This window comes from Spinacia oleracea, chromosome 3 (genome assembly GCF_020520425.1).
Source record: "Spinacia oleracea cultivar Varoflay chromosome 3, BTI_SOV_V1, whole genome shotgun sequence".
In the NCBI taxonomy this organism is placed as follows: domain Eukaryota; kingdom Viridiplantae; phylum Streptophyta; class Magnoliopsida; order Caryophyllales; family Amaranthaceae; genus Spinacia; species Spinacia oleracea.
Genome location: NC_079489.1, coordinates 29,632,955 through 29,653,022, shown reverse-complemented (window position 1 = coordinate 29,653,022; position 20,068 = coordinate 29,632,955). Strand labels below are relative to the sequence as shown.

Genomic DNA, 20,068 nt, shown 5'->3' with positions numbered 1-20,068 from the left:
ATTTTGACCATAATTAAATAATATATTTAACAGCATTGTGTCAAAATTTCAATCAATTCCGAATAGTTTAGGTCGACCAATTAATCGAAAAACTTTCCGAATTTATTAATTTTAACTCGAAAATTAACAAAAACGCCCAAAAACACATACTTCGAGGCCTGTTTTCGCAATTCCGTTTTCATGTGATGATCTTAGAAAATTGTTCCAATCAGATTAGGGTCAGAAAAGTCAAAAATACGAATATTTTTGAATTCATAACCTATTACGCATTTCATCCAATAATTCATAATAATTCCGAAAATTCAACAAAAATTCCAAAAAATTTCGACGCAAAACAATAAATCATGCTAAAAAATGCTTTGAATACATAAGGCTCATGATACCACTGTAGGGGAATACAGTTTAACATACATAACATGTGCGGAACATCCCCAAAGCCAGGAAACATGTATAAAGCACAGTTTAAGCAAACTTACATTCGAAGCGTGTTTTCCCGAGTATTGTATCAACGAACACGAACAAAGAAATCCACTTATCCTTCCTCTATTTGGTTCACCGACACGTTCAGATCCGTCTTGATTATTGTAGCTTAGACAACGCACAAGATTTTTGCTGTTCGGGATGAACAGTTTTTAGAGAGAAAAACTGAAGAACGTAATTTTGGAATTAGGTTTAGGTTAGATGGAAAACTAATTGTGTTGGAGTGTATGCAAAAATATAATAACCTAATTATTATATTAGTGTAACCGGCCAAGACCAAGGGCCTTGACCGGCCACACTTACACACGACCACACACCCGCGCCCAGCCAACACACTGCAGGCCGAAGCCCACAGCGCGCGCAGCCGAGCAGTTGGGCCGTGGGCCTTGCGTGCTCGCTGCTGCGATGTTGTGCGGTGTTGCGCGCTTGTGCCACGCCCCGAGCTGGCTTGCTTGCTTGCTCGCGAGCTCACTGGCTCGTTGGGCCTTGCGCGCTTGCGCGCTTGGCTCGACGGGCCGGCAGCTCCGATGCGGCTTGTATTCGCGACTAATGCCTTACGGCTATTATTTATCGTATCGTATACGACGAATCACCGTCGTACAATACGATTATTCGTTTCGCCCAGCTTACGAATATTCGCAATACGATATACGATTCCGACGCAAGGTCGTATCGTATAATACGTTTTCCAAAACTAATTTCCGAAAAGCTATTAAATGAATTTCTGATTCATTTAATCTGGTGATCTGTTACATGCCATTGGTGTGACCTTATAGGTTCAGTCAAGAGTAAGTTGTGTGCCTAATATAGATTAGAACTCACTGATTGGAAGCATTGCTCCAGCTAGCTGTTCCGATCACTTGATCTTACTGAATTAATTGTTCGCAATTAATCTGAACCTTGGTATTAGACTTAATGCACCTTGGGTGAAGGACATATTTCCTTCACAACGCACAACAGCACACGGTGTGTGGCTGTGCGCAAGGACGAGAGGGAGTGCGAGAGAGTATGAGCGAGAGGCGGGAGTGTGGGCAAGTGCGCAGGACAACGCGTATGAGGAGGGGCGAGTAGGGCGAGTGCTCGAGGCACACAAGCAGCACAGCACACGAGCAGAGGTGTTCGGTGTGTGCGGGAAAGGGGCCAAACGAACAGCGGGAGGCCGAAAGAGAGAGAGAGAGAGAGAGAGAGAGAGAGAGAGAGAGAGAGAGAGAGAGAGAGAACAAGGGAGGAGAGAGAATTTCTGACATTTTAAAGGGGATCATTAATGAGGGAGGGGTGTATTTATAGGTTCCTAATCCCTAGGGGGCTTAGGTTTAGGGGTTTGCATTGGGCTTTCATAATTTGGTTTGGACTAGGATTATAAACGTTTAAAACTCTATTGGGTTCACCAACTGCATTGGATTGGGGTCGGAATTTATTTAAAACATGACCCAATAAATTTCCCGACTTAAAAATAATAATAAAACTATTTAATTTATTTCGGAATTGAATAAAATAATAATTATATAAAAATACATTTAAATCATTATTAAATGAAATTTTATTTTACAACAATCACCAAAAATACTTTATAAATATGATAAAATACATTTATAAATTCAGAAAAATACGAGGTATTACATCTAATTCCTAAGCTTATCCCATTAGGGATTGGGGGAACCTATAAATATACCCCTTACATTCAATTTATCCCCACTTATTAAACCCTCATTAATTTTCTCTCTCATACCCGGATCCTCTCTCTCTTGCTCTAGTCCCTCCTTGCCCTTACCTACGCACAGCACAGCCGAGCCTTGCTCGCTGCTACCTTCGGTCGTGCCTCGTCGCCCAGCACCCAGCCGAGCACTCTGCTCGTGCCTCGGCGCACATTCGTGCACTCTCTCCCTTGCCCTTGCTTCCTTGTACTGTCGAGCACTGCACTCCCCTGTGCCTTCGTCCCTCGCGCACTACAGTGCCCACTCACGAGCCTCGCTCGCTGCTCTCCTCTCCTGCGTGCCGCACGCACTCGCACAGCCTCGTGCCTCACCGAGCGCTGCTGCTGCCATGATTTTTCGAGCACCCGCGTCCCTCTGCCCCTGCTGCTTGCTGACCATCGCACACCCGTACATACACAAGCCATCGTGTGTATGTCGTGCTCTACACTCTGTATTTTCGATCTTTTTGCGCCCAATCACATCCAATTCATGATTGTACCGTGCTATAGGCCGGTTTGGTATAATTCTCTTCTTCCTTACCTATTCTATTTCAATTCCGTATTTTAAATTATATTATTATTATTGGTTTTAATTAATTAAAATTTTGGGATCGGTTATGAACACCGAATTTAGATGATTTGTATGTTTGGATTATTGAAGTATGTTTTGAATTGGAGTATTGCAATTTTCAGATTTGAAAAAATAAATAAAGTGTTGACTTTTGATGTTTTAAATGATTTTAATGGTGAATTAGGGTTAGGGTTTTAATCTAAGCCTAATGACTAATTTATTAGCATAATTAGATGACTAATTTAATTATGACAATCAATTATATTTTTAGAATACTTTAATTCTTAAATTGGCGATTTTGAGTGATTTTATGCACGAAAATTAATTAATTTCATGTTAGGGTTTTAACTATTCAAATGAGACTACTATTTTATTAATAAACGAACTATTTCTAATCACTGCAAGTGTTTTTAAAATTATTAAAGTTGCTGGAAATTTAATGAACATCAGGAATAATTAAATTTCATTATTTTAATGATAGGAGGAGATTTATAATCTAGAGTCTTGATTCGCAAAGTGGTCCCCGTACATAGATATTCGACGTACGTACATGTCTAGGGTGACCACCGTTTATATGAGTATACCTGTGATACTTTATTATTGTGAATCATGTGACTTGGATTATTATGAATTCATGTTTGATATTGTGAACGGACATGTTATATTATTATGGATTCATGTTTGATGTGGTGAAAAAGCATGATTGAATTAGTGTGAAACCATGTTTTATGGAACAAGCATGTTGTGATTATTTATAATCGTTGGATTTAATGTCAAGCATGTTGTTCAAGTTTTATATGCATGTGTGGTTGTTTCACATGCAAGGGATTATTTTTATGCTATTATATTTAATGTCTAACATACTTTGAGCCAAGTATTCGTGCCTTGTTTCACTATTTATTCTACCCCGTTTGTAGGGTATGTTTTGGAAGTCTATGTGAATTGAACTAAGGATTTTCCATGCCTAGTGCACAACCCACATGTTAATGGCCATGTTGGGTCAGCTCAATAGTGTATTGAGAAGGAACCATGGGAGTAATATCACTCGAGTCTTGTATGTTTGATCACAAGTCCTAATGGAATTAAAAAGGAGTATTGTTTGGTTTCTTAATGTTATATGCCTTGTGTTGTGTCTTGAGTTCACTTGGTTAGAAAATATTAATAAACGTAAAGTGCAACCAGAACAAGCTTCAAAACTCTTGGAACGTATATACCTCGAGTATGAACAATGTGGGGAGTCCTACCGGAAAACTTATACTCCTATTACTGATACAAAACGTTGTTTCATTTTCTTTATCCGCTGGAATTCCGTCGGTATGGTCCGACAAGTTACTTTTATTTATATTTTTGGTGTTTGGTGGGCTCCCAACACTCTTCCTTTTATGGATATTTCTTTAGTCCCGTTCAAAGCTTATTCTTAATTAATCTATAAGTCAAGAGTCGTGTCAAGAGACGAGTCTTATCTTCATGATGAATTGTTTAATTGTATGACTTTAATTGTTTAATTATATGGATTTTACATGTGGATTATTATTGTGAGTGAAGCATGTTAGAATAGGATTTTATTCTAGCTTGTTCGTACTCACTTTCGCTGACTTCGTGCTTCATGTCTTTTGGTCATGGCATTTGCCTTAATGACCTTATGATGATCCACCATTGTATTTGCATTGTTGGGGAGTAGATTTTAAATAACAAGTTTGTAGAGATAAATTGCTGGAGAAGTTATATATCATGGGGATGTTGAATGAGCGTTGTTTTTCTCCGGGCGCATCGTTAAACTCTATTATTTTATTAGTCTTGACTACTTAAACTATTTAAACTGCTAGTTAATGGATTTTGGTTACTCAAACGTTTTGATTTTGGGCCGTTATGGTTCCAATTTGTATGGAGGCCATTAAATACTATTTGATGTTGTGAAAGTTAGTTATTTTCGTTGCGTAATTCTGGTAATAGCCTTAACCATTATCACGATGGCGGTAATTCTTTAGTAATTCCTTTATTTTAAGTTGGAAAATGATTTTATAAAGGCAAGAAATTATTAGGGTGTTACACTCCTACCCTTACTGGCAACGAAATGACTCATACTGGGTGAATGATGCTTCCACCAAAGCCAATAATGGGATAGTGGATTTTCTCAATTGTTTTTGGGTCATGGGCTAGGCGGTGTAAACATTCCACACTCATAATTCGGACGAGCTTCCATTATCTACCAATCTCTGATGGACCCGTAAATTGGAAAATTTTACTTCTATAACCAACGGATCATCATGCGGAGTAGCTATCTTCCCCTGGTCGGACTCGCAGATTTCAACTTTTAGGAATGGATCCATATGTGATTTTCCTGAGAGCATTACTTGCCCTAGACGTCTAGCATAATCTTTATGTCCTCTTATAGTTGGTCCTCCCAAGGTCGGTCCACGTGAGATTACTGCTGCAAACCCACCATCGGTTTGGTTGCCATCTATGGCGGGAGTAGGGGAATTGTTCTCCTTATAGAAGTTCTTCCAAGTGCCGCGCGTACTTTTCTGTAAGTAACTCTTCAAATGCCCCTTCGCCGCCAATCCGCCCAAGGCTCTCTTTAAGCTCCTATAGTCCCTTGTGTCATGGCCCAATTCCTCATGGAATTGACAAAATAATTTTGGGTCCCGAATTTCTATAGATGACTTCATGGGAAATGGACGCTCCCAGTCAAACCTGGTACCTACATCAATAAGGATTGTATTGAGATCGGTGTTGTATTCAAAAAGTTATTTTTCTTGTGGACGTCCCCTCTTTTGTCCTGATGTGGCAAAGTCATGCTCTTTGGATATGGGCCATGTGCCGTTGGTTCTAGGATTTTTTCGGTCCGTATTTTCCTTCTTTGGAGATGATTCACCTGTCTCTCCTGTCTTGGAGTCCTTTGACACACTGCATGTCTCTGTCGCATGTATGAATGCTTCTGCTTCATCTAATACCTCGGCCATGGTTCGCACACTTTATTTTTCACCAGATTAAACTTGAAAGAACCCTTTTTTAATCCCCTTATGAAGTTTTCAAAAGACACACCGTCTGGTAAATCAGGTATTTGGTCGGCTTCCAAGTTAAAGCGCTTCACATAGCTCCTAAATGACTCATTTTTCCCCTGTTGAATTCGCCCAAGACGCATACTAGTTTTCTTCTCTTCCTTATAATCAATGAATCGAGTTGAGAATATAACTTCCAGCTCCGAAAAGGAGGCGATGGATCCCGCTGATAACCTCTCAAACCATTTGGACGCTACCCCTTTTAAAGTTGCCAGAAAATACTAGCACCATGTGGCTCGTTTGTTCCTTGTACATACATATGGTGATAGTAAACAACTAGATGCATATCAGGGTCTGTGGTGTCGTCGTATGCCTCAACGGTAGGAGTTTTAACTTTGGGCTCTTTTGGGGGGTTCATTATGGCTTCACAAAATGGGGTGTTCATGTGCCCTAACGTCAGGTTTTCCAGCCCCCGCTGAATGTGATAAGTGGGTTCTCGCCGGCTTGACGTTCCACCGATGTGAACACAGACTCTTGGAGTTACTCTACTGTAACCCCGTATGGAGGGCTAAAATAGACGATCTTCCATAACATGAGTGGAAACAATGTCCGATAACTCAGACTCAGGCTCATAATTTTTCTGCCTCCTTGCTGACGGTCGTTAGATGGCCAAGGGAATCCCCCTGGACGCGGTTCTATAAGGTTGTGTAGCAATTTCTCGTCAGGGGAGAAGGGGCGGTCGATCGTTTCGTTCCTAAATCAATCTTCCTGCAGTGGGACTAACATGCCTATTCGTCACCTATCGAGAGATTTCTCCTTCCCTCCAAACATTTTTTCTCAGCGGCATCCTATTTATCCGATTGAAGCTGAGGATAGTGGGTGGATTTCGAACGACATGGCCACTAGTGGTTGCTCTTGTAGTGCCTGCATTATACACTTGAATATTCCATCGAATCTCTTCTTGTAATGTAGCGCTCATCTGTTGTTGAAAATTATGAATCATCTTTGCTGGAATCCGACAAGAATTTCTTGCAGCGTTCCCACCGAGACGGGTAGGTCCAGGTTCTCGTCTAACACTACATCCCTAACACTTGGACTGAGGTTTCCCCTAGGAGGAGGTAGTGCAGCATCTGGGTCTCCTTCACTAATTACTTCGACTTCTAGGACGCGGTGTAGTGTGTGCCCAACATTGGCAAGACGATTAGTTTCTTCTGAATTAATATGAAGGTTGTTTCGTGGCGGGCTCCTTTCTCGCGGATGCCTCTCTCTAGAGTCACTACTAGGCTTGTCCGTATCAGATTGGAAATCTTCCATGCTATCGTGCCTCCCCACAGACGGTGCCAAATGATGTGGGACTTTTTATGGTGCTGAGTATGCGTTGGCCCGATCTTCTTCAACCTACAAAACAAGAATATTCCTATAGGAATATTCCCTCCGATGCTTAAGTATGCGCTGGCCCGATCATGATGATTATTTTGATAATTGATTTCTGGATTGAGATTATGGATGATTGAATTATGGATTTGATGATTGTATGATGGATGTTGGAAGTAGTTTTTTTTTTTAAAAAAAGAAAAGTAAACAGGAATTAGGATAGTCTTCTCTCAAGACTATATCCTAATTTATCTAAGCAAATAAAATAAGAAAATTTGGTATCTATTACAGGGTCTATATCTTGGTAGGTCTGAATATGGTGACCAATGCTTGCAACATAATCCTCTGCACGATTAGCTTCCCGATATACATGGCGTAATGTGTAGTTGTCAAAATGTGTAAGCAGATGTTTGATGTCGTTCATAAGCAACTGAATCTTCCACGGACAATTAGTAAATTATCTCCTTCGATGAAAATATGTCTAATATTATTCTCAATTGTTAAAATTAACCCGTTGCGGAGGGCAATAACTTCTGCAAGAAAATCCGGCGTGTTTTCCAAATTGTAGGAGCGACTAGCGACATTATTTCCTAGGTGATCCCTAATAACCACCCCTGCGGCACCAAAGTTATGACGAACAGAGCCATCGAAATTGAGTTTAAAAGTATCTGGAGCAGGAGTTGTCCAAGCAACTTGAATGTAGCGAGGAAAACATTTGGAAATATTTATATTTGAATGCATTTCCAAAGAGTCAAGACAAATACGCATATTCCATTCATTAAATATTTTAAAGGCTCTAGTGTAAATGCTAGCAACAGAAACAGGATTCTGTTTGAAAATATTAGAATTTCTTGTTTTCCATATGCCCCATAAACAAGTTATAATTTTTTACTTGGTAAGCCAACATTATTTCGCATGGTGCGGAACAAAGAAAACATTGAATTTACTCGAATTTGAGTACCAAGCCATCGAATAGTTAAAGAAGAGTCCCAAAAGTCTTTAGTGACAGGACAATGTAAAACAAGTGATCTTGGGTTTCATTGTTAGCGGCACAAAAAGGGCAACAACTAGAAATATCAAACTACAGTAAACTAAGTTGTTCCTTGTTGGGAGAGCATTATGTAAAAGTTTCCATAAAAATATCTTTAACTTTGGAAAAATATCCAATTTCCAAATCCAATTGTATTCCCATTTAACAGGAGAGACGTTGTCATGAGCTAGCCATGTGGCAGATTTAACAGTAAATTCCCCATTACTTGAAAATCCCAAGCATGGTTCATCTGGAAATTCTGAGATAGGTAAGGAAATACCTTTTATAACTTGAACAACCGAGGGAGGAACCACCATTGCAAGGGCATGTTCATCCCATGTCCGAGTTGGAGTAATAAACTGATCTACTGTGATATCCAAATGTTAGATATTAGCGGTATCTAAATTTAGTAATGAGAATAAATTGGTGGAATAACACCAACTATCGAGCCAAAATAGGACATTAGATCCGGTTCCTATTTTCCATCGCATGCCTTTTAGAAGTAGGGGTCGAATTTGTATGATTTTTTTCCATATCCAAGAATCTTTAGATTGAGGTTTACATTTGAAAAACGAATGTTTCTACAAATATTTAGCATAGATTATTTGAACCCATAAGTTTGAATGATCCAAAAGGATTTTCCATCCTAGGTTTGCTAAAAACGTTGAATTTACCGCATCGGTTTTACGTGGCTGAGACCACCTTGACTCTTGGGTTGAAAATTTTATCCCAGGAAATCATAGGTACACCTTTATTTTCTGCAGATTGTTTCTAGAAAAAATTTCGATTAATTTGATCTAGTGAATTAGAGATAGTCTTTGGAAGGCGAGTCATAGTCATTGCAAAGGAAGGAAGAGCCTATAAATGACTTTGAATCAAAACTGTTATTCCGGCTTTGGATACCAAGTTTGAAGATCAACTATTCATTTTTTGCTCTGTTGTTGTTATTAAATGCTGAAAGATCTATATAGTGAAGGTCTTAGAATTGAAAAATACACCTAAATAACGCCCAAGGAAAGATTTTGGAGACATGTTAAAGTAGCTAGCTAACTGTTGTTTTCTATTGTTAGCCATAAATTTTGAAAAGACAGTCGAAGACTTATGAAAGTTAATCATTTATCCCGACATTTTTGAAAATTCATTTAACTTTAAGAGTAGCACAACTTATAGACTTAGCCTTACAGAATAATAAGTTGTCGTCTGCAAATAGTAAGCAGGGAATAGTTGAAGCTTTAGGCGTGATTTTGATACCAATATCACTATTCTTTTGTTGAGAATGTAGTAAGATTTTACGGGCCAGTACTTCCATACAAATAACAAAAAGTACGGGGGAAAGAGGATCTCCTTGTCGTAATCCTCTCGTGGGAGTAATTAGATTCGTTGAGTTGTTATTTACTGCGGGAGAGTAAGATACTGTAGTGACGCAAGTTTTAATCCAGTTAATCAAAGTTTCATTAAAACCAAATGCTCGTAGAGTAGCCTAAAGAAAGTCTCATTCTACCCAAAGCCATCCGAACCAGGAGCTTTCTGAGGGGACATATCAAAGAATGCTTGTTTTATTTCCTCATCTAAAAAATGTTGAGTTAGATTCTTATTATCTTCCTGAGATATGCTAGGTTGTATCCAAGGGATAGTCATGTCTCTTAGATTAGAATGAGCTGACTAGAATCTTGTGGAGACTTCCTGAAAGAATAAACTTGTTATATCCTTTGGGGTGTCTACCCATTGATTTAAATCATTTTGTAATCTGAATATTTGAGCATGTCTCTTTCTAGTTTTCATTTTTTCATGGAAGAAACGAGATCCGCGATCACCTTGTGTTAGCCATACGAGCATACTTTCCCCATAAATGTTGACCAAAAGAAAGCAAACACTCTCTTTGTTTAACAAGCCTCTAAAGGTGTTGTTCAATATGTCAATTTTCAGGATGAAGTTGAAATTGTGATTCTACATTTTTTCAGTTTGTCTTGATTTACTGAAAGCTTATGATATATATTCCCATATTTTTGAAAATTCCATTGTTTTATATCGGTTTTAGACGAGAAAACTTTTGAGTGATACAAAAAAATCTAGATCCAGAATGTTTATGTGCCCAATTTTTTGTAACCAAATGTTGAGCTTCTTTATCTAGAGTCCAAGCATTTTGAAATCTAAAATTTGATCATTTAGGGGTTCCAGAGTTGTCTAAGTATAAACAAATTGAACTATGGTCAGAGCACGAGAAATAATCATATGAAATTGTTGCATGAGCTAGGAAATAATTGTAACCACATATTATTAGCTAAACATCTATCTAAACGTTCATATACAATATAATTTCTAATTTCTTTATTCCAAGAGAAAGCTAATCCTTTAATAGGAATGTCTGTTGCTTGGTGAAGTTGGGAAAAACGTTGTAATTTCAAACAACGACGCAAGGTGGGAGCACATCCACCTTTTGTATCTACTAAACATAGAAGTTCATTAAAATCTCCCATGATGCACCAAGGAATGGTACAAGACTGAACTATTGAACTAAAATAATTCCAAAATTCTAGTTTGTTACCTTCCTGAGCTAGTGTATACAATCCAAAAAGTGCAAATGTAGACCGTGAGTGTTTATCAGTGATCAATAAATGTGCAATTCGATGTTGAAGAGATACAATTTGAACATCAATATTAGAATCATTCCAGCAAACCCACATTCCGCCACAGTGGCCATTTGAATTTATGATATTAATATTATCATATCCCAATACCTTGGAGAGACGATGACTATTTGCATAAGAAACCATTGTTTCTATAACAAAAAACATATATGGGTTGAATTTTTTTCGTAGAAATATCAATTCACTAACTGCTTGGGATTTCTTTGCACCCCTAATATTCCAACTCATAATTTTCATTTAATAATAAATGTTTAATAGAGAAAGCCACCAAAGGGCATTAATATAAAAAATAAGAGGTCGGGAGGGAACATACTTTGTCTTTAAAATCGGTAAGATAACTATAGGAGAATCCCATAGTATTTCATTTGATGATAGAAATATGTCATAAATGTTATAGTCATTCCAAAGTCCAAATATAGTAATCAAGAGAATATTCAAGGACGTATAATTTCCAGACAAGCATCGAGTGATGCGGGCTAGGCAAATTGCCATTCCCATATAAGATACCGGGGCGCATTTTAAAATATGAACGTTACAAGTAATAACAAAGTGCCATATAGTGTACGATATCATAAGCAACGATGAATACAACCAAAATCCAGAAGTGTTATTCTTAAAATTTACACTCATTTGGCTAACTAAAACTAGATTCTTTGAGAAATATTGTATTTGGTCATAAATATCCCTAAAATTGCATGATAGGAAATAACAAAGTTGTGTTATACAAAAGCAGAAATAGCAAATAAGAAGTATCAATGCAGAGACATGATTGAGTAAAAGGAATCCAAACATTATCAGGTCACACAGCAAGTATTCGAAAAGATGAATGTTAGAAATAGCAAGAATGATAATATAACCAGCTAGATGAATGTCAGAAAAATTCATGAAACAAGAATCACAATTCAAATACCAGGCGGATATCTCAGAAAAGGAGCAAAGTTTAGACAAGATTTCAGCAAACATCGTAAGGGTAAGAATACACACAATTTGGCAACTTAACATTATATTGCTGAAAATTTGACTATGGACATAACCACAATTACCAATTAAGGTCCAACTACCATAGAAAGTGGTAACAAATATAGGGAGGGTACCTCACCATATTGCTAATATATTATGCCCAACAATACCTACACATTCAAATAGATACAAAGGGAGCAAAGGATGATTTACTTTGACTACTGCACCTATTATGATAAGGATTACATTCAAAATACCTAGAATATAGTATTTTGTGTTCAGAAGTTTGGGAACTAGGACTGAAATTAAGGCTAGATCAGAAACAAGCATATATATCAGTGAAATAAATATTATCGAAAGTTAAAGCCCCACCATTATCAGAGGAAATACCAGAAAAAATAAAACATGCCCAGATTACAAAATTAAACAAAGTTCTACACTTGACATTAATCAATTCTGATGATTCATAAACATAGAGAGGATTAAGAGACACATGGAAAATAATTATGCAGTTATATGAGATCAGTGAATTAGTATCATAAAAAGTAATCATTCAAGCTTTGAAGTTCAAATAAGTTTTGTGTGTGAGTATATTCTTTTTGATCTTTAAGAGGCTGTGTAAAAAAAGAAATGTAGTCACTCTATTCCTTAAGTAACGACACCAGCAATGATAAACACTTTCATTTCTATGAGTTCCTTTTTTACCTATTTTGAATATAAGTAAGCATATCCAACCCTTATATTTTTTTTGATGGAGACTGATTTTATTAAGGAAAGAAGGTATTGTCATATTGGATTTAGAGAGTACCGCAATACAGAAGTTTATAGCCTTATTTATACCTGATTCATTCCAACACTGGTCATAAAAGAATCTCCAAAACAAAGGAATAAGTACGCAGTAGGGGTATGACATACTAAGCAGGAGCAGATATATAACCAGTATAAATGATATAAGTACAACCAGAATTCCAATATACGAAATGTTATAGATTAGTAAACTAGATTGTATATATATCGGAGAGCATAGATACAAAAACATATTACATCCAAAAGAAGACAATAAGCATAGAGCCTTGATAATATTAATATATACAAAAGGCATATTAAGTTGAGGATGTAAAAAGATAATACTTGCATCCAACATTTACATTTTCTAACCTTCTTCATGATTTGTATTCCCTAATAGTAGTATGATATATCCATAAACACCACACATTAAGCATAATGCCTTATTTTGAGTACTATATACATATATAATATGTTAAGGTGTTAGCAAAAATAGGCATTATAGATTCTTCAAACACATTTACTTTTGGAGGCAGCTGAATTCTCCATATCTTCACATCTCATTCGCTTTGATGATTCTGAGGGAGATGGAATTCCCAGAGTTTCCATGAAAAGTTGTTCACCCTCTGACATATCCCCAGAGTCTATGGGTAGGTGAGACCCATATTCCATGAGTGTTGGAGTAGAAAAGCATGATAATAAGTCATCATCAGACTCCAAATTATCATCTTGATTGACTGGAGTTTTGTCTTCTTGATGATGAGCTTGGTGCGAGATGAGAGGGACTGGATTTTCCATAGAAGCAATTTCTCTAGGCTCTTAATCTTGCAGGACTGAGAAGGGATTAGCATTTTATGAGAAGGTGCATCAGGAACTGTAACAGTAGGAGAAGGGTGAGGTTGTTGACGAGCAACATTCATGCTAGGTTGATTGATGGTGGCAAATTTTTGTGGAGGACGATTCTTGAATCGTTTTTTTGGAGTGACCTTGATCCATTGTCCATGTCCTTCTAGAGGGGGTTGAACATCAGCAGAAGATTCTCTAGTAGGAGAATCAAGGTTGCTAGCGTGGAGACGTTCAACAATCAGGTGAAGCACAAAACGGATCTTACGAGGGCAGGCATCAAGGGAATGATTGGGAATGTCACAGAGAGGGCATACTTCATTCATGCCTTCATAATTAATATGAACTTCAAAGGATTTATCTGGTAAATTAACCTATAAATAACCAGGAAGAGGTTTTTTTTGTATTGATATTAACACAAACTCTTGCAAAACGGACTTTGGTATGAGAAAGAGTAATATCATCTAATTTTATGACCTTACCAACAGGCTGTAAGAGATCAACAAGACAATCAAAAGACCAAAATTTAAGAGGAAGTAAGTAAATACGAATCCACTTATCAAGGGTCTCAATATCCGAAGTATACGGACGGAAACCCCTTTCCCATGGAAAAAGAGCGAAATTGAGATCTTGAACAAACCATGGTCTCACATCCCATACATCTTCCCTATCTTAAGCATTATAAATTTAATAAGAAACCTGACATTACCCATATCTATTAAAGAGAACTCACCTTTTAAGAAAGCCCAGTCCTTTCGAAGCTTGGAGAGGACAACATTATATGGAATGATGTCATCAGAAGGCTTCCCCACCAAACAACAAGCCTCTAGGTTCTGAATTACCCCCTGATTGGGAGTTGGATGACTAGGTTTAGGATTCGCTAGAGGGGGAGAGCTGGAATCGGGAGGCGAGAGGTGCTCGAGGAAAGTTGGATCGTTAGGTTCAGTATGGATAGCGGTAATAATACCCCTACCTTGATCTCCCAAAACCCCTCTGGATGGAGAACCGGAGGCAGCGGGGTTATTTCCAGAACCATTACCAGGGAGAGGAAGAAGTTTATGCGTTGGAAGTTTGGGGGTCAGTATGGGTGATTGGAAGACGAAAGTTTCGAGATGAAATCATCATAGGTTGATTTTGAACTTGGGATGGAAGACATTAGAACTTAAGGGACTAGTTTTTAGAAGCAAAAACGGCCAAGCAATAAACAACCGTAGATCACAAAGCTGTATATGTATTATATATTTTCCAATATTATCACAGAAATTACAACTTACAGAAAAACGTGTCAATTGAAGATAATTAAACCAGTTTATATAATTGACACAAATTAAACTATATGAATCATCTATTACACAGATTGGAGAGAAAGACACGTTGCAATTAAACATGCAATTAGGCGAAATTAACAGGATCAAATAACAGGAAGTAGAAAAGTTAAAGAAGGTAGGAGAAGCTCCCTGGAATTTGATGACATCTGTTGATGAAGGGGGGTTATAATCTGAGGTCCTTGCTTGAAAAATCGACAGTTGTATTTGATTATGATTAATCTTTGCTTTTGATTTAGTACTTCAATTTTTTGGAAAAAATTTGCTAATTGTCTGTGGGTTTCATGAACCCATGTGAGACAAGGGTAATTAGATGCTGTAGTTGAGTTGGCTTTGGGTGCTTTTTCTGAAAAAATTATCAGATTCTTGATTTGATTGGGAAAAAACAAATTGGGAGCTGTGAAACTTAGTGTTTGGGGAAGAAGGATGAATAGTACGGGAGGGCCTTTGTGGCTAGAGATCATTTTCTCCATATTTCTCTCTCTAGAGGTTCTTTTTACAAGGCAATGTCAAATACGGATGTTGGAAGTAGTTATTGGAGACTTAATTTTCATATATTTTTTTTAAATAGTAAAGCATATATTTTTATGAATTTTAATGGTTTTAATTATATTCCATGATTAGGGTTTTAATTAAAACTATATGTTTGATTGATTAGCATAATTAGATGTACGTTGATTTTAATTATAATAACCAGTTATAATTTTCAGAATATTTATGAACGTAAAATTATTGATTTTTAAAATCTTTATGCATGAAATTAATTAATTTTAATGCTAGGGTTTTATGTAATTAATTAGAATTATTATTTACGTTAACAACTATTAATTTTTAATTAATTAAACCGATTTAAAACATAAATATGTTGCTTGAAATTTAATGAACATGGTTATTAATTGAGAATATTTATTTTATGTTAGGATGAGGTTTCTAATTAAGTTGAATTAAATCACAAAGTGACCCCACTACTACGTACTCAAGGTACGTACAAGTATAGGGCAACCAAATTATTCATGTGAATATGTGTTATGTTTAAGATGTTGTGGTTCATGTTTACTTGGATTATGGATTCATGTTTGATTATGTAAGCAAGCATGTTAGTATGATTTATGTTTGTTGAATTTAAATAGCAAGCATGTTATCCAAGTATGATTTATGCATGTATTGTTTATACGCATGCAAGGAGATTTATTTATGTTTTGTACGTAAGGTCAAGCATGTTATGAGAGTTTATTTATGCTTTGTACATAAGGTCAAGTATGTTATGAGAGTTTATTTATGCTAAAGTATGTAATGTACGGCATTCAAAGAGCCTAAGTTATTCGTGCCTCGTTGCACAACCACATGTACTTTTGATTATGTAGGGCACACACATGTAGAATCATGTGAGAAGGTGAAATGAAATAGGATTTATTCGTTCCTAGTGCACAACCCTCATGTTAACCGGCATGTTGTGGACTCACATGTGGAATCATGTTGAGAAGGAACAAAATAGTAATTAATCGAGAGTCATATTTTGATTACAAGCCCTAAAGGATTTTAAAGGAAGCATTGTTTGGTTATTTAATTTTTGAATGTTTTTCTTGAATGTGTATTGAGTCGGCCTTTGAATAAAATATTAATAAATATAAAGTGGAATCGAATAAGATTCAAAACTCTTGGAACGTATGCACCTTGAATATGAACAAATGGGGGGGAGGGGACTCGGTCGCAATGTCGTTTGCTTCTAACGGTGATACAAGGTTGTATTACTATTTATGCGCTGGGAATTCCGTCACGATAATTGTGGCACAGGGTTACTATTTTTATTTAGTGTTTGGAGGGCTCCCTACACTGGTCCAGTTGGACTTAGAATGAAGAAAACTCGTTCAATGCTTATTCTAATTAATTTATAAAGTTAAGAATCGTGTCAAAAGTCGAGTCTTTCCCTTATGATTAAATGTTTATAATGTGATTTTTGCATGTGAATTCATTATTGTATTTGAATGAAGCATGTTTAGTTATAGGCTTTGCTTAGCTTGTAATACTCAACTTTTGTTGATTACATGCTTTCATGTCTTTTGGTCATAGCCTTCGCCATAATTACCATATGATGATCAATAGATTGCATATGCGTTTTTGGGGAGTAGCATTTTCTAAGAAAGACTTCTTTAGGTGATTGCAAGTGAAGTCAACATTCGGGATGGGAATGTTGAGAGCGTTTTTATACTTGCATTTATTTATAAACTTTATTTTAATAATTTTCTAAACAAAGCTTAGTTAATGGATTGGTTTGTTTTAAATTGGATTTTGATTGGGGCCTATGGTTCCAACTTATAGTAGAGACCATTAACTATTTATTTATATTTTGAAAGTTAGTCATTTATGCTGCATAATTCTGGTACTAGCCTTAACCGTTATCAAGGTAGCGGTAATATTCTAGTAATTCCTTTATTTAAGTGCAAAAATGGTTTTATAAAAGTAAGGAATTATGGGTGTTGCAATAACCATTATAAATATGATTCAAATTAGAAAATTAATAATTATGACTAATATTTATCAAGAAGTAAAAATAAAGTTATATTATCCTCCCTGTTACATGTACTACCTCTATTCTTGAAAGTTCTTTACCTTTTTTGTTTTAGTCTGTTTCTAAAAGTTATTTGCACTATACTTTATTTCATTTTTGTCATATAAAGTTTACATTTAGGCCATGTTATCTTCACCTTATCATTGTTCCTTATTGGATTAGATCTTATTAAATCAGACCAAACTAGACTAGACCAACAACGTTCAAACCAGACCAAACAATACCATGACTTTTTTTTACTTTACCTTATTACTTATTACTTTTACTTTCTATTTTATTCTTATTACTTTTTTTTTATCTTACTCTATCACTTTTACCTTTATTGTTACTATTATTATTTATCATGGTTCTTTTGTTTTTTTTATTGTCTATCTCTACTACCCCAAATTATTCTTATTAACATAGAAATCCATCTTTCAGTTTCCATCTACCTACCGACCTTCATTCAGTTACATTCTTCAAGATCCAAAATCTTTTTTCTACAATAAACAAAGGAATAATAGACGTAGAATGAAGGTGAGGGAGTAATACTTCAAACCAAGGGATAACGAACGTATTTGAAAATGAATGTTATTACTCCCTCACCTTCATTAAATTAAGTTAACCAAATCTCTCCTGCTACAATAAACACTACCTACCTATTCAATATAGTTGTCTTTTTTTCCCTTAACGAGTTCATCAATTAATTGTAGCCGTGTTTTCCCGTCAAAAAATAAAATAAATTGAAAGTTATCCATTTGTTTGAAGTATTACTCCAACTCTATCTACCATTATTCAATGAAACTAGGCTATCCTTTTTCTCTGAAGTATTATTGTTGTAATACCCCCATATTTTTATTAAGTTATAAATATGTTTATTATATTTTTATAAAGTATTTGATATAATTTATAAATTAAATATTTACTTAATTTTATTTTTATTAATTAAATTTTTTAATTATTTGTTATTGTAGAGAAAATAATTTAATTTTAAGTTGGGGAATTTAAATTGGATTTTAAGAAGTAAAATGAGTTTTAATTCAGGCTAGCCACTCCAATTTTAGTTTCAAGTCCAAACGAATTACACCAAGCCCAATTAGTATTTTAGTGAAGCCCGGAAGGAAACCCAAAGCCTAACCCATTTGTGATTTCTGAAACCTAATACATGCATACTCCCTCACAAATCCCCACATTAAATCATTAAAAACCCTAACCTCCAATTCTCTCTCTCTCTCTCTCTCTCTCTCTCTCTCTCTCTCTCTCTCTCTCTCTCTCTCTCTCTCTCTCTCTTTTCTCTCTCCCTCACCTGACTATCTCTTTCTCTCCTCCTATCACCCGCTCTCCTCTTCCGGCCCGCGTTGATTACATGCTTTCATGTCTTTTGGTCATAGCCTTCGCCATAATTACCATATGATGATCAATAGATTGCATTTGCGTTTTTGGGGAGTAGCATTTTCTAAGAAAGACTTCTTTAGGTGATTGCAAGTGAAGTCAACATTCGGGATGGGAATGTTGAGAGCGTTTTTATACTTGCATTTATTTATAAACTTTATTTTAATAATTTTCTAAACAAAGCTTAGTTAATGGATTGGTTTGTTTTAAATTGGATTTTGATTGGGGCCTATGGTTCCAACTTATAGTAGAGACCATTAACTATTTATTTATATTTTGAAAGTTAGTCATTTATGCTGCGTCATTCTGGTACTAGCCTTAACCGTTATCAAGGTGGCGGTAATATTCTAGTAATTCCTTTATTTAAGTGCAAAAATGGTTTTATAAAAGTAAGGAATTATGGGTGTTGCAATAACCATTATAAATATGATTCAAATTAGAAAATTAATAATTATGACTAATATTTATCAAGAAGTAAAAATAAAGTTATATTATCCTCCCTGTTACATGTACTACCTCCATTCTTGAAAGTTCTTTACCTTTTTTGTTTTAGTCTGTTTCTAAAAGTTATTTGCACTATACTTTATTTCATTTTTGTCATATAAAGTTTACATTTAGGCCATGTTATCTTCACCTTATCATTGTTCCTTATTGGATCAGATCTTATTAAATCAGACCAAACTAGACTAGACCAGCAACGTTCAAACCAGACCAAACAATACCATGACTTTTTTTTACTTTACCTTATTACTTATTACTTTTACTTTCTATTTTATTCTTATTATTTTTTTTTTATCTTACTCTATCACTTTTACCTTTATTGTTACTATTATTATTTATCATGGTTCTTTTGTTTTTTTTATTGTCTATCTCTACTACCCCAAATTATTCTTATTAACATAGAAATCCATCTTTCAGTTTCCATCTACCTACCGACCTTCATTCAGTTACATTCTTCAAGATCCAAAATCTTTTTTCTACAATAAACAAAGGAATAATAGACGTAGAATGAAGGTGAGGGAGTAATACTTCAAACCAAGGGATAACGAGCGTATTTGAAAATGAATGTTATTACTCCCTCACCTTCATTAAATTAAGTTAACCAAATCTCTCCTGCTACAATAAACACTACCTACCTATTCAATATAGTTGTCTTTTTTTCCCTTAACGAGTTCATCAATTAATTGTAGCCGTGTTTTCCCGTCAAAAAATAAAATAAATTGAAAGTTATCCATTTGTTTGAAGTATTACTCCAACTCTATCTACCATTATTCAATGAAACTAGGCTATCCTTTTTCTCTGAAGTATTATTGTTGTAATACCCCCCATATTTTTATTAAGTTATAAATATGTTTATTATATTTTTATAAAGTATTTGATATAATTTATAAATTAAATATTTACTTAATTTTATTT

General features: G+C 35.7%; 1 protein-coding gene across 1 annotated transcript; it reads right to left on the bottom strand.

Moving 5' to 3' along the window:
- Positions 1 to 4,924: 4,924 nt before the first annotated feature.
- LOC110788827 (uncharacterized) lies at positions 4,925 to 5,707 on the bottom strand. The gene is made up of 2 exons (XM_021993464.1): positions 5,620 to 5,707; positions 4,925 to 5,445 (listed from the first exon to the last, which is right to left on the bottom strand). Exons 1-2 carry the CDS (start codon positions 5,705 to 5,707, stop codon positions 4,925 to 4,927), a joined length of 609 nt encoding a protein of 202 aa, XP_021849156.1.
- Positions 5,708 to 20,068: the final 14,361 nt, after the last annotated feature.